The sequence below is a fragment of the Canis aureus genome, chromosome 35, assembly GCF_053574225.1.
Source record: "Canis aureus isolate CA01 chromosome 35, VMU_Caureus_v.1.0, whole genome shotgun sequence".
Classification (NCBI taxonomy): Eukaryota; Metazoa; Chordata; class Mammalia; order Carnivora; family Canidae; genus Canis; species Canis aureus.
Window position 1 is genome coordinate 2,802,969 of NC_135645.1, and position 16,243 is coordinate 2,819,211.

The 16,243-nt window shown below is 42.0% G+C and overlaps 1 protein-coding gene across 2 annotated transcripts in view; it reads left to right on the forward strand.

The window, feature by feature from the left end:
• The first annotated feature begins 475 nt into the window (after positions 1 to 475).
• OSBPL11 (oxysterol binding protein like 11) overlaps positions 476 to 16,243 on the forward strand; it is an 81,657-nt gene continuing 65,889 nt past the window's right edge. For both annotated transcript variants that reach the window (XR_013372110.1, XM_077883764.1), the window contains exon 1: positions 476 to 812. Coding sequence is in view for 1 of the 2 variants with exons in the window: in XM_077883764.1 (XP_077739890.1) it covers positions 619 to 812 (194 nt within the window). In the remaining variant the exon portion in view is untranslated. The remainder of the gene's footprint in view (positions 813 to 16,243) is intronic.

The following is a 16,243-nucleotide window of genomic DNA, read 5'->3' on the forward strand; positions in this document are numbered from 1 at the left end:
CACCACCGCCCCGAGGCTCCGCCCCCTTCAGGGCCGCGTGCCCTGCGCCAAGATGGCGCCCGGCGCTTCTGCTCCGGGCGGAAGTGAGCTCACACTGCTCCGGAAGGGAAGGCAGGTGGGCGGGCGGGTGACCCGCCGCGGGGCCGTGGGTGGGGCGGCGGCCGCGGTTGTGGCGCCCACGCTCGGGGCCCGGAGAGAGGGTAACGGACTCGCCGGCTCCTGGGAGCCCGGGTCGAGGTGCCGGGCCGGGGCCGTCGGAGCACGTGGGCCCGAGAGGCGCGCCGCGGGCGGGGGCAGAGCGGCCCTGGGAGCCGGCGTCCCGCCCCCGGCGGCCTCCTTCCCGGGCCCTGCCCCGCGGCCGCCGCTCCGGGAACCGTGGAGCCGGCGGGACGGCCCCGCCGGGGAAGAGGTGAGGCCGCGCCCTCCGCCCGGGCCTCCCGGCTGCCCCCGCCGCCTCCCCCCTGTCCTCGTGCTCCCCCCGCTGCTGCCGGGCCCCTTCCCGCCGCGTCCGATGACCCTCCGCTAACTCAGCCCCTGGACCCCCCTCCCCCCGGCGCGCAGACCCTAAACCCGCCCCCGTCCGGACGCCCCTCGGCGGGGTCGGCCCCGGGAGCGAAGATGCAGGGCGGCGAGCCCGTGTCGGCGCTGAAAGTCTCGGAGAGCGAGGGGAAGCTGGAGGGCCTGGCGGCGGCCGCGGCGGGGACCCCCAACAAGAACAGCAGCAACAGCAGCTGCGGGGCGGGCGGCGGCAGCGGCAGCAGCAGCAGCAGCAGCAGCAGCCGCGGCGGCAGTGCCAAAGGCTGGCAGTACAGGTACGGCACCTTCTGCAAGGTGATGCCCCCCCCCGCACCCCGGGAGGGTGCAGGTCTGCAGGTACCGACCGGGGAAGCCACCACCGACTTCCAGGAGCTACGAGTCTGCACCTCCCTGGGGCCCGGGATCTCTCCTCTCTCCTTAGCAAGGCTTTAGCTCATTCACTGCTGCGTCCATTCAACAGGTATTTCGTTGAAGGGCCTTTTGGACAACACACGAGCGGATCCTTGAACTTCCTTCCTCTGCATCCCTACAGTCAGTCCCTCCTCCGATTAAGATTTTATTTATTTATTCACGAGAGACACAGGGAGAGAAAGAAGCAAGAGGGAGAAGCAGGCTCCGTGCAAGGAGCCGGACATGGGATTCGATCCTGGGACTCGAGGATCACGCCCTGGGCTGAAGGCAGGCACCAACCCGCTGAGCCACCCAGGGACCCCCCCCACCCCCCCCATCCGATTTAATTTCTCCGTTCTCACTTCTGTTTTTTGTTGTTGTTGTTTTTGCCTCTGTTGTAATTTGTCCCCAGGCCTGCCTGCCTGCCTCCTTCTGCTTGACCGTGAAGGGCCGGAGCTGCTTAACTCGGCTCTCCCCCGAGGCTAGCAAGTGCTAGGTGCGCCCAGCTTCTTTGTCCAGCGATTGAACGGAGTCCTTATTGAATAAGAAGAGATTCTTGCCCTCAGTTTCTGACTTAGAAGGGGAGACCAGACATAAATAATTTGAGTATGGGGCAAAGGTACAGATGCCAATGCCCTAATAATACCATACTCTTTTTTTTTTCTTTAAAGATTCATTCATTCATTCATTCATTCATTCATTCATTCATTCATTCATTCATGATGCGGGGAGGCAGAGACACAGGCAGAGGGAGAAGCAGGCTGCACCCAAGGAGCCCGACGCGGGACTCGATCCGGATACCCCAGGATCGCGCCCTGGGCTGCAGGCGGTGCTAAACCGCTGAGCCACCCAGGGATCCCCCATAATAGCATACTCTAACCCAGCCTGGAGATGTTTCAGTTTGAGTTGGTCAGGCCATTTGCAAACTGTGTCTTGAGAAATTCTACATTTTTTTTTTAATTTTTTATTTTATTTTATTTATTTATGATAGGCACACAGTGAGAGAGAGGCAGAGACATAGGCAGAGGGAGAAGCAGGCTCCATGCACCGGGAGCCTGACGTGGGATTCGATCCTGGGTCTCCAGGATCGCGCCCTGGGCCAAAGGCAGGCGCCAAACCGCTGCGCCACCCAGGGATCCCCCAAATTCTACATTTGTTGATTTGTTGTTGTTGTTAACACGAAAGAGAAGTGTTGGAAGGAATAGGCAAGAGAGTGGGAGAAATAAAGGTGGTTTTATTTTTGTTTTTGATGCGTAAAGTATAGGGGGATGTAGCCATCCGGAATCTTTTTGAGATCTGTTTGACATGTGACTTAATAGATCCAGGCATACAAATAATGATTGCCTATTTGTATGTGTTTTTGGAAAGATCACAGTAAGTCTAGTGAGCATCCATCTGGCGTATATCATTACGTCGTATTTTTAAAGGATTGATTTATTTTAGAGAGAGAGAGCACACACACACACATATGCACATGCAAGAGTGTAGGAGCACCAGTGAGCCGAGGGACAGCAGGAGGGAGAGGGAGAAAAATCTGACTTCTCTGCTGAGCTTGGAGTCCTTGGAGCCCATCGCAAGGCTCAGTCTCACCACCCTGAGATCAGGACCAGAGCTAAAATCAAGAGTCGGTGGTGAGCCACCCAGGCACACCGATAGTCACAATATTTTTTTTATTGTGATGAGAACTTCCAAGGTTTCTCTCTAAGAAACTTTTAAATATGCAATATAGTATCATTAATTACAGTCATTATGCTGTACATTATATCCTCTGAACTTATTTTGTAACTGGAAGCATGTACCTTTTGATCACCATCACCTAGTTCACCCTCCACCCCTCCACCCCCTCTGGCAACTACCAATCAATCTATCTGTGGGTTCATTTTATTTATTTATTTTTTTTGTTTTCTTAGATTCCACAAATAAGTGAGACCACACAGTATTTGCATGCCTTTGTCTAACTTCATTTAACATAATGCCCTCAAGGTCCATCCATGCTGTTGTAAACTGCAAGATTTCCTTTTTTGTGGCTGAGTAATATTCCATTTTATATACCACATTTTCTTTATTCGTTTGTCCCTTGATGGACACTTAGGTTACTTCTGTGTCTTAGCTGTCATAAATAATGCTACACTGAACATGGGGGTGCAGATAATCTTTTCAAGTTAATGTTTTTTTTGTTTTGTTTTGTTTTTGTTTTTTTACCAGATAAATTCCTAGAAATGGAGTTGCTGGATCACAGAATCTTAAGAATGAATGAAATCAGTCTGTTTCATGGTTGAAACCAAAGGAATGAATTCTTAAATTTTGGTTAACTGTGTACCTAATTCTGGTCCTTTTCAGGCCTGTGCTGTTTGTAGTTGTGAAATTTGTGTGAAATTTGGGATTAAAGCCAAGATTTTGTGAAGGATACACATTTATCATGAATCATATCCATATATGTGAAATATACATGCCTATATTAGCATACAGCAATGAAACGTAGAAAACTATAACTTTTTATTGGTTAGTGATTATAGGGCAAGAGAGTATGTTTAGTTACTGTGAGATGTTGAGGCTCACTTTGGGAATCAGCCTGATCTTCTCTTTTTTTGATGGCTTAAGACTAATCATATAAAATTATCAATTACTTGGTAGGGATATTTTGATATGACTTTAGGAAGCACAATAAAGTAATATTCCAAGTCAGGTCTTCTGAAATCTTCAACTCTTTGAAACCTAGTCTCAATTGAATTGAAAAGTGAAACAGGTCTCTTAGTCCTGGAGAGAGTTGTACAACGGCATACTTTACTCCTGTACTTTGATTCAGAACATATCATCCCTTACTTAGGGTATTATTTAATGGTTATGTAATTTTGAAACTAGAATCTGTTGTAAGCACAAGGTTATCTCAGGAAATGTACCAATGAAAATGGCAACTGGCATTGTAGGACAGTCCAAGAAGATTTGAAAAATTAACATGCAGAGTCAGCGATAGTACTTCCTAGTGCAGTAATCAGTCACAATGACCTAAGTCATTCAGGAGAGCACGTGTGTTTAAGAAGGCAGAGAACTGTATGATGCAGTGGTGAACAATTTCAAAAGAAATAGCTGAAAAAAGATGCTTCAATATCTGGAAAATGCAGTTATATGAAGCTCTTCCCCATGGGGGCAGATATGTAATGCATTACCACATTTACATACATATTTTTATTTAATGAGGCTTGTCCAAGGCTAATCCTTCAACCTAGCTCTCAGCCTCATTTGTCCCTTTGTCCTTTAGTACATTGATCAAGCCATTTTCTCCATTGTCTTGTGTTGCTCTCTCTTTCCTGGCTTCTTCCCCTGAGACTCAGTCTCTAGACTTTAAAAACAACAACAATAATAAAACCTAGCCTAATCCTTTTCTCTTGAAGGACATTTACACTCAACTGCCTCCTTTTCCTCATTTATTGCTCAACTCAAGACAGTTGGCTCGGTCCTCACCAGGGATATGAGTGAAAAATGATGAATTTTTAAAGATATTTATTCCCATTTATTTCTCTGTTAGTGTGTTTGTTCTGACTCTTCTTGAAAAATTTTTAAAAGATTTTTATTTTTTTTTAATATTTTTTTAAATTTTTTTTTATTTATGATAGTCACAGAGAGAGAAAGAGAGGCAGAGACACAGGCAGAGAGAAGCAGGCTCCATGCACCGGGAGCCCGACGTGGGAATCGATCCTGGGTCTCCAGGATCGCGCCCTGGGCCAAAGGCAGGCGCTAAACCGCTGCGCCACCCAGGGATCCCAAGATTTTTATTTTTAAGCAATCTCTACACTCAATGTTGGGCTAGAACTCAAAACTTGGAGATCAAGAGTTACATGCTCCACTGACTGAGCCAGCCAGCTGTCCCTCTTTTCTTGACTTTGTTATTCTCTCTTGGTTTCTCCTTAATCCCTCTGTACCTTTCTCAGTATCTTTGGTTGTCTCCTTTCCCTGAAAACCTGGTGTGATATTCCATCATCTTTCCTTAAGATGCATGTTTTCTGTTCGTATCTCATTCTCTTCCATAGCCTCAGCTATTTCTGGAATTTGGGAGTCAATACATCCACCTCTCTACCTATAGTTTGCTACTATCCTATTTTTTAAAATGGAGATTTTTCATCATGACTTATGGAGTAGTTGAAAGCCAGTAAAGACCTTATGATTCAGATCCTGGGCTTTGGCTTTGCAAACTTAGAAGATTAATTAGCATAATGTTTTCAAGGTTTATAAATTCTGTAACATGTATCATTACTTCATTTTTTATAGCTGAATAATATTCTGTTATATGAATATACCACATTTTGCTTATCCATTCATCAGTTGATGGACATTTGGGTTGTTTCTGTTTTGTGGTTATTATGAATAATGCTACTTTGAACATTTGTGTTCAGGTTATGTGTGGATATGGTTTTTTTGTGGATATGTTTATTAAGTCTCTTGGTATATATCTAGGATGGAATTGCTGGTATGGCAACTTTATGTTTAATTTCTTGAGGAACTGCTAGACTTGTCTAAAGCACCTGCACCATTTTACATTCTTGCCAGCAGTCTATTAGGGTTTTAATTTCTTCATATCTTTATCAGCACTTGTTGTCTGTCTTTTTTATTTTGACTGTCCTAGTGGTTGAGAAATGGTATCTCATTGTGGCTTTGAATTGCATTTTCTTGATGTCTCATAACATTGAGTATCTCTTTATGTACTTATTGGCCATTTGTATATCTTATTTGGAGAAATGTCTATTCAGATCCTTTGTCCATTTTTAAGTTGGATTCTTTGTCCTTTTATTATTGAGTTGTAAGAGCTTTTTTTAATGTATTTTGGATACATTTCCCTTATCAGATACATAATTAGCAAATATTTTCTCCTATGGAGTATCTTTTCACTTTCTTAATATTGTTTATAGCACAAAAGCTTAATTTTCATGAACCCCATCAATCTTTTAGTTTTTTGCTTATGCTTGGTGTCACATCTAAGAAACCGGTGCCAAGTCCAGGATTGCAAAGATTTATGCAGATGATTTTGTCAAAGAGTTTATATCCTAGGGCTCTGATCCATTTTGAGGTTTTTTTTTTAATGATCAGTTATATTCTTTTGTGAATTATCTGCTTATGTGTTTTATTCATTTTTCTATTAATTTTTTTCTCAGTATTTTTCTTAATATATACTTGAAGTATATTTTAAAAGTATTACATATCAATGGATATTTCTAGTTTTTACTATCAATATTACTTTAAAGATATTTTGTTGCTTTTTTTTTTTGAGCAGGTAAAAGAAATATATACAGTGAAGTGCTTACTTTACATACTTGTCCCACCCACTCAGTTTCCCTTCCTGGAGTCACTATGTATTACTGATTTTTTTTCAATGTACTTCCAGAGAAATTTATATTAGTTCTTTATGTAATAAATATGCACATACATATAACATTTTAAATTTATGTAGTTAAACTATTTGTTAAACTTGGTACAAATATTTTCCTGGCTGTGTTTTAATTTATTACATGTTTTCAGGCATATAAAAAACTTTTATTTATTTATTTATCTATTTATTTATTTATTTATTTATTTATTTATTTATTTATTTATTTTAAAAAGAGATTTATTTATTTATTTGTGATAGACATAGAGGCAGAGACACAGGCGGAGGGAGAAGCAGGCTCCATGCAAGGAGCCCGACGTGGGACTCGATCCAGGGTCTCCAGGATCGCGCCCTGGGCCAAAGGCAGGCGCTAAACCACTGAGCCACCCAGGGATCCCTAAAAAACTTTTATAAATCAGAACTCTTACACGTATTTTTAACTTTCACTTTGGATTATAGAAATGTTTATTTTTAAAGATTTTATTTATTTATTCATGAGAGAGACAGAGGCAGAGACATAGGCAGAAGGAGAAGCAAGCTCTTTGCAGGGAGCCCAACATGGGACTTGATCCCAGGATCCCGGGATCATGCTCTGAGCCAAAAGCGGAGCTCAACCGCTGAGCCACCCAGGCGTCCCTAGAGTGCAGTTCTTTGCCTGTTGGACAAAGACCTCAGTTTTTTATAAACTGACGGCTGGTGGCTTCTTTTGGTTCCTGGCTGCATGGGCCTCTCCACAGAGCATCTTACTACTTGGCAGCTTGTTTCAGCAGAGTGGGGAAGTGAGAAAGCAAGAGAATGCTATCAAGATGGAAGTCACAGTCCTTTGTAACTTAAACATGGAAGAGAAATCCTGGCACTTTTTAGTATTCATTAGAAGTAAGTGAGGACGGTCAGCCCAACAAGGTGTGAAAACCAGCAGCTGGGGATCACTGGGAGCCATGCAAGAAGGTGTCTATTACAGAGTTAGTATAAATAGACTCAAGATTGTCATCTTCTAAAAAAAAAAAAAAAAGATTGTCATCTTCTGTTGGGATAGATTTGACAAGTAGGCAATTGGAAATTTGTTGTTAAAGCTGAGGGTTTGGGACTGAATCTGTCAGGGAATAAGAGGAGCTATTAGAAGATCAGTTGCAGTGATCTAGACATAATACAGGGAATGGGCAGTAGGCTGGAAAAGAAGGAAACTGTTAGAGGAAGATTGACAGAACTTGGTGATTGATTGGATTGAGAGTTGTAGTGAGGGAAGGAAGTAAAAATTGACATCAGTCATCTAGATTTGAAACTACTAACAAACAGGCAGGTCTCTTCCTTGTTAGCAAATAGTTATGGGTTTCATTAAATGGATAGAAGTCTACAAATGTGTAATATAATTTTTATGATCAGACCTGGTGTTTACTGCTGTGAATACTCTTGTTACAAGGAAAAGTACTTACTTGCAAATGGAGAAAGATCTGCCTACATATAACCTAACATTTACTGTCTTCAGGGTGTGACCACTTCTTTGGAGTTTGATTTCAAGAAATCATGAGGGTTTGATTTTTTTCTCTGTTGGGGTTAAAAGTTGAATATATCTGTATCCTAGTTTTTGTTTTCCTCATCTGAAATTTGCTGTCAGTGCTAGTAAAAATAAGAGAAAGGCTGCTTAGAGGCATGTAACTAAAAACCATAAACTACTGTTCCAAAAATCTAGTGAGAGCTATACCAAATCTTGAGGAAAAAGGTTTGGTTTATTATGGTATGCTTTGATTTCTTGGTGTTTTATATTTAGCTTTATACGTCTAAATATACAGTGCATTTGAGTTCATATTTTATTTTTTTTGTTATTTTTTAAGATTTTATTTATTTATTTATGAGAGACACAGAGAGAGGCAGAGACCTAGGGAGAGGAAGAAGCAGGCTCCATGCAGGGAGCCTGATGCAGGACTCGATCCCGGGACTCCAGGATCACACCCTGAGCAGAAGGCAGATGCTTAAGGCAGATGCTCAACCGCTGAGCCACCCAGGAGTCCCTTGAGTTCATATTTTACTTAGAAGTTATACTGTATCAGGGATCCCTGGGTGGCGCAGCGGTTTGGCGCCTGCCTTTGGCCCAGGGCGCGATCCTGGAGACCCGGGATCGAATCCCACGTCGGGCTCCCGGTGCATGGAGCCTGCTTCTCCCTCTGCCTGTGTCTCTGCCTCTCTCTCTCTCTCTGTGACTATCATAAATAAAAAAAAAAAAAAAAAAAAAAAGTTATACTGTATCAAAACTATACAAACAGATTAATGTTAGAACATGCAAATTAGTATTTTTAGTTCTTTTTTAATAAATTGCATAGTGTAGGTTCCAGAAGAAATTGCTTGGCAAATAGATTTGTGGAAATTATGTCTTTTTAGACTCTTGTTTTTAGACTATTGTTTTTGAAAATAGTGGGGAGTATTCTTGATGTAATTGTACTGCTTTGCAGAGGGAACATTTTTGGTTCCCTTGTTTGAGGGAACATCTTCCCTAGCTGAGAATCTTCCCTTGTATTGATTGATTTTGTTTAATAAAATGATTTGTGTCCAGAATTATTCAGGTTAAAGTTAAAACTAAATGACATGATTAAATAGTTACATTACTGTTTTGGCATTACCATTTGAGTTTTAAAACAACTTAGTTTGGTGGTGAAAGAATTTTCTTTTGGGTTTACTAGATATTTTAACAAAGCATGATTTCCCACTCAGTATGTCCCTGTACTTGAGTTCTGGCTGCCTTTGCCATTTACCTCCATTGCTCTTTTTCTTCTTCTAAGATTTTATTTATTTATTTGAGAGAGAGAGAGACAGAGAAAGCACGAGTGGAGGGGGGTTGCAGAGAGAGAGGCAGACTTCTTGCTGAGTGGGGAACCTGATGTGGAACTTGATCCCAGGACCCTGGAATCATGATCTGAGCCAAAGGCAGATGCTTAAGTGACTGAGCCCAGGCGCCCTCCATTGCTGATCTTGAGATTGGTCGGAAGGGCTCTGGAGGGGAGAAACTGAAGTCTGGTTGCTGCTGGATGCATCTGGAAGCCCTAGTCAAAAGGAAGGGAGAGAAAAAGAAAAGCAAGAGGGAAAATAAGGAAAGAAAAAGGACAGAGCAAAGAGATAGAAACAGGGAGAGAAAGAAAAGGAGAGAGGGAGGGAATGACAATGGTGTAAATAGTGAGATGAAATGCCCCCAGTAGTTGCTTCTGAAACAGCTTTCTTTAACCTTGATAAAGGCCTTTTTAAAGTGCTGCCTGAGCTTGTAAACCCTCAACGCTACAAAGAAAACTTTATTATCAGTTTTGCAGATGTTTCACATTTTTAACATAAATGAAAAGCATATTTTTAAATGTAATTTTTTGGAATAGGTAATATGTTCACTTTATTAAAAAAAATAATTAGAAGGTGTCCAATGAAAAATCTCTTCCCATCCTCTACTGGTTCAAGGCTCCTCCTACCTAAAAATGGCTTCTTGCGTGTGCTTCCAGGGTTTTTTTTTTTTAATGATTTATTTATTTATTTGAGGTAGAGAGGGTGGGGTAGGGGCAGGGGGAGAGAGGAGTTTTTTATATATAAAGATTTTATTTGGAATCCCTGGGTGATTCAGCGGTTTAGCACCTGCCGTCAGCCCAGGGCGTGATCCTGGGGTCCTGGGATCGAGTCCTGCATCCAGCTCCCTGCATGGAGCCTGCTTCTCCGTCTGCCTGTGTCTCTGCCTCTCTGTCTCTGTGTATCTCATAAATAAATAATATAATCTTTAAAAAAAAGAGATTTTGGGCAGCCCAGGTGACTCAGCAGTTTAGCGCCGCCTTCAGCCTAGAGCGTGATCCTGGAGACCTGGGATTGAGTCCCTACATGGAGCCTGCTTCTCCCTCTGCCTGTGTCCCTGCTCTCTCTCTCTCTCTCTCTCTGTTTCTCTCGTGAATATTTAAAAAAAGATTTTATTTATGTATTTATTCATGAGAGATACAGATAGAGGCAGGGACACAGCAGGCTCCCTGTAGGGAGCCCAATGTGGGACTCGATCCCAGGACCCCGGGATCACAACCTGAGTGGAAGGCAGACACTCAATCACTGAGCCACCCAGGTAGGTGCCCCAGGGAGAGAGTCTTAAACAGACTCCACCCTGGGCTCGATCTCATCACCCTGGGATCACAATTTGAGCTGAAACAAAGAATCAAACGTTTAATTGACTGCACCACCTGGGTGCCCCTCCAGAGATTTTTTTTTTAAAGAATTAAGCAAATAAAATCTATGTTTTGCCGCACTTTTAGTTTTACCATAGAAGGTATCTTAGTAGTATGTGTTAGTTCAGGCTGCTCTAACAAAATACTGTGCAAAATACTGTATGTGTTAGTTCAGGCTGCTCTAACAAAATTCAGGCTGTTTCTGTTACCTTTTCTAAAGGCTGAAACCTGAGATCAGGGTGCTGCTAGCGTTGTTGGGTTCTGGTGAGGTCTGTCTTCCAGGCCTGGCATATGGCCTCCTCCTTGTTCTGTCCTCACTTGGAGGGGAGGGAGGAAGGAAATGAGAGAAAGGGGCACTAATCCCCTCATAAAGGGCCCTGGGCTTATACATAAGGTCATATTGCAAGCATATAAATGTATCTGTGAGGAAAATACCCAGTGGTGGTTATTACTGAGTTAGTTTGTGATTCAGATAGTTATTGTCAGATTTCTCTTTATTGGGGTGTACAGTGCCAGTGTCTGAGTGCTTACTTTCCATCAGCCTTACCGGTGTAATGGGTTAATTAGATTGGAGAAAATGTAAAAATTTGTTAGGTTGAAAAACGGTGTTTCAAGTGTAGTTTTAATTTGCTTCTGTCTTATTACGAGTGAGGCTTTAGCATAAAATTTTGAGTGGGATTTTTTTTTAAGGTTTTATTTATTCATAAGAGAGAGAGAGACAGAGACACAGGCAGAGGGAGACGCAGGCTCCCCACTGAGGCTGATGCGGGACTCGATCACAGGACCCTGGGATTATGCCCTGAGCCAAAGGCAGACACTCAACCACGGAGCCCCTGGGCGCTCCTTGAATGGGATTTTATCCTGTTTTGCCATTATGGTAAATAGTGAATCAGGTTTAAAAATAAGCAATTGTCTTAAACTTTTTGGTTATTGTTAGATTCTTGGTAATTCAGGGATATGCTTTCATCTTAGAGTGTACAATGTGTATTTTAAGGTAATATTTAAAAATTTTACATAATTTTATAGATAAACAAATTATGGAATCATTTGATTATATAGATATTTATAACTAGGAGGGGATCTACTTCCTGGTAATGGGGAGTTTGAAAGTCTGTGTGTATGTATTGCTACGAAAAATTGAAACTTATTTTAAAAAATCAAGAGATTTTTCTTTTTTTTTTTCTTTTTTTTTTTTTTTTTTTTTTTTTAATGATAGTCACAGAGAGAGAGAGAGAGAGAGAGAGAGGCAGAGACACAGGCAGAGGGAGAAGCAGGCTCCATGCACCGGGAGCCCGATGTGGGACTCGATCCCGGGTCTCCAGGATCGCGCCCTGGGCCAAAGGCAGGCGTCAAACCACTGTGCCACCCAGGGATCCCAAGAGATTTTTCTTTTATTGAAATAAAAGAGCTTTTTTATTTTCTGTACTTTTAAAAAATAATTGATATTTATAGGTACTGTGAGGGGAAAAATACTTGAGTATTTGAATTTGCTGTTACTTGGATCATAAATTTGAAATTTCCAAAGAAGAATGAACTTTTAGTCCGGTAATAAATGTATGAAAGCAAACATTGCTTGTTGTGGCTTGTGTAGTTGTCACCTTTTTTTTCCTTGTTTGTTCAAATATGAAGGAAGAAAAGTCCTTTTCTGCTTTTTCTTTTTACTTTCAATTTATTTATTTATTTATTTACTTACTTACTTACTTACTGATAGTCACACAGAGAGAGAGAGAGGCAGAGACACAGGCAGAGGGAGAAGCAGGCTCCATGCACCGGGAGCCGGACGTGGGATTCGATCCCGGGTCTCCAGGATCGTGCCCTGGGCCAAAGGCAGGTGCCAAACCGCTGCGCCACCCAGGGATCCCTTTATTTTCAATTTAGAAAGAATTGGTCTGAAGGAAGCAAAACATTTCTTTATATTCATTTCTTGGATTATGCAGTTATAGACAAAAATTAAATGTTATTCTAAGTGTATTTGGGAAAGGCCAGAGAGAGAGACATGGGAAAATAGAAGGAGAGAGTAGATGTAAATAGGGAGGAGGGCAGTGAGGCTTCTACGTCCTCGGTATTCTCTTGGTCTCTGGTGACTTGGTCTTATTGAAATGGCTGCTGTGAAGATCTTTTGAAGGTATCTCAGGGATAAGAAAACACTACTATGTGAACGAAATACTGTACCAGAAAAGCTTTTTTTTTTTTAAGATTTTAATTTTTATTTATTCAGAGAGAGAGAGGCAGAGTCACAGGCTGAGGGAGAAGCAGGCTCTATGCAGGGAGCCTGACGTGGGACTCGATCCTGGGTCTCCAGGATCACACTCTGGGCTGCAAGCGGCGCTAAACTGCTGTGCCACCGGGGCTGCCCCAGAAAAGCTTGCTTGCTTGCTTGCTTGCTTTTCTTTTTTTTTTTTTTTTTATTTCAGAAAAGCTTTCTATTTAAAAAGTTTTTTTTTTTAAAGGATTTTCTTTTTTTAATTTTTATTTATTTATTTATGATAGTCACACACAGAGAGAGAGAGGCAGAGACACAGGCAGAGGGAGAAGCAGGCTCCATGCACTGAAAGCCCGACGTGGGATTCGATCCCGGGTCTCCAGGATCGCGCCCTGGGCCAAAGGCAGGCGCTAAACCGCTGCGCCACCCAGGGATCCCTATTTAAAAAGTTTTTAATTATAAATATAATGTGGCCTTTATTTGCAAACTAACTTTTTTTTTTTTTTAAGATTTTATTTATTTATTCATGAGAGACACACAGAGAGAGGCAGAGACACAGGCAGAGGGAGAAGCAGGCTCCCCGCAGGGAGCCGGACGTGGGACTCAATCCTGGGACTCCGGGGTCACACCCTGGGCCAAAGGCAGATGCTCAACCACTGAGCCACCCAGGGATCTTGCAAAACTAACTTTTGAAATACGTTTCAGAAACTTAATTTTGAACCTTAATAAGGGGTACTGAAAAACCTACTAGTAATGTCTGAAAGTCCTGTTGTAGTTAAAGCTACACCTTATTTTTGTTGGCAAGTAATTTTTGCCTTCAGCTGGGGTGAGCAAATAGGTCCTCTTTCTCCATTGAAAGATGGTAGTTCAAAAAAAAAAAAGAAAAAGAAAGATGGTAGTTCAATTGGTTGTAGCCCCTTTGGAGAGCAAGTTGGTGATATCTATAAAAACTAAAAACAGGGGCTCCTGGGTGGCTCAGTCAGTTAAGTATCTGACTCTTGATTTCAGCTCAGGTCATCATCTCAGGTTTGTGAGATCAAGCCCTGTGTCAGCCTCTGCACTGGAGCCTGCTTAAGATTCTTTTCTCTCCCTCTGCTCCTCCTGCCTCTCTACCCCCCCCCCCCAAAAAAAAAACCCCTACAAAAACAAACTTAGCAATTTCACTTTTAGCAAATGTATATAGAGATATGTACAACTGTGTTGCAGCATTATTGGTAATAATAAAAGCCTTGAAAGAAAACTTTGTGAGTAGGGGGACTGGTTAACTCTTATGATACTGCCATGAAATGGATTACCATGCAGATGCTGGGAAGGAGCTAGAGCCATAGGTGTCAGTATGAAACCATCTCTAAGAAAACTGAGAAAAGTAAGGTTCAGAACTGTGTATAATTGCAGCCATTTGTTTAAAAAATAAAATGTGTGTGTGTGTCTGTGCGCACTTACAGGTGCATAGAATATCTCCAAAGAAGTACACAAGAAATTGAGAGAAGTCCTTATCTCTGAGGAGGGGAACTGGTGGTTGGGAGACAGGGTTGATAATGTAATACACAGTAATACTTATTGGGAGACAATTCTCCCTTTGTTCCTTACTCCCCACCCCCCCCTCAATTTATATAGCGAACAGCCTTGGAAGCTAGAGTATCTCCCTCGTAAACAGAAGTCAGGTTTATTTACCATCCAGTATAATAAAGATAAGGTCTCCCTCCTGCAGAGGTCAGGCTGACTTACTGTCCAATAGAAGATCTAGGTTCCCTGTACACGAGGTTCCTCATCTGTACCACAACCTCCTGCATGTGCAGGCATCTCTGGTCCTCTTTGTGTTGCTCTATGTGATGGGGACTATTGCTGTGGCTACTGAAGTCTTTTGTCTGTAACTCAGGAGTCTCACACACCTTCTGCCTGCATCCATGAAACTGGGCTAACTTGGTAGCTTGCAAGTAAGGTAACAGCTCAGACCCTTCATTATTCTTCACAAGATACGTACTGGAAAATACAGTAATTGTTTTTACGTCCTGTCATTCTGAGTTGATAATGTCAGGTTTAAGAAGATAAGACAGATCTAGAATACCGATCTAGAAAATGAGCCTAGATCAAAGGAATTTGCCTATGGAGGAATTGACTTCCAGCAGTGGGAGAGAACCAGTATTTGTTGAGCATTAACCATATTGAAATACACTTCAGTAATAAAGGAGTTGAAATATATTATCTCTTTTTTTTCTTTCCTCGTTATAAATCTGCAAGATATGTGTTCTTATCCCCATTTACAGATGAGGAAACTCAAGACCAGAGGTCTTACCTGCTTAAGGTCACATTGGAGTTCATACTTATATTGCTTGGTGCTAAGCCATATTTTTTTCTGTTATAATAAACAGCTTTCTAACTTTCTCAGAGTGCTAGAGGACTTTCTACTTTTCCATTTAGAAATTTTTTCTGTCCCATCTTCATTGAAGCTCTGTTGTCAAATGACCTGTTATCTGCATGAGGGATTTCTTAGTTGTCTATAGCAATCAAATTATGCATAGGGTTTTTTTTTTTTTTTTTTTGGTCTATATAGGCAAATATTTTATAGCTGTGTTTCTCAAACTTTCTTCCTGAGTAATCTTTTTTGGGGGGCGGGGGAGAGAACATGTGCGTGCACAAGCGAGAGTTGAGATGGGGAGAGGGAGAGAATCTCAAGCAGATTTCTCCATTGAGCATGGAGCCCAAACCCTTGATTTCAACTCAAGTCATGATTTCAGGGTTGTGGCTCAGCGGTTTAGCACTGCCTTCAGCCCAAGGCCTGATCCTGGAGACCTGGGATCGAGTCCCACGTTGGTCTCCCTGCATGGAGCCTGCTTCTCCCTCCGCCTATGTCTCTGCCTCTCTCTCTCTTTCTCTCTCTGTGTCTCTCATGAATAAATGAATAAAATCTTTTTTTTTTTTAAAGTCAGATGCTTAACCTACTCAGCCACCCAGTTGCCTCTAGTTCTGAACTCTCCTTTAACCATAGAAGATAGTGGGCACCTTAAATGGATCTAGCATGTGTTTTAAAGCAGTCCTTGTCTGGTATAACTTTCATGAGAGTTTTCTGTATTCAGAATTCATGATGATTTTATATTCTGTATAATGTTGCTTTAAGAGGTCAGTAAATGATATCCCAAGTTCAGGACCACTTGAGAAAGAGGACACAAGAATCAGTACACAATTGTTAGGTTTTTTCTTAAATGTTTTTTTTTAATTTTTTAATTTTTAATTTTTTAAATTTTTTTAAATTGTTTTTTTATTTATGATAGTCACAGAGAGAGAGAGAGAGAGAGAGGCAGAGACACAGGCAGAGGGAGAAGCAGGCTCCATGCACCGGGAGCCCGATGTGGGATTCGATCCCGGGTCTCCAGGATCGCGCCCTGGGCCAAAGGCAGGCGCCAAACCGCTGCGCCACCCAGGGATCCCTTTTTTAAATTTTTTTTATTGTTTTTTTCTTAAATTGTAATAGATGTAAGATTTACCATCTAAACTATTTTTTTAGGTGTACAGTTAGTATAGTCACATTGTTGTGCCATAGTCACTACTATTCTTTAGAATTTTTCATCATCTCAAACT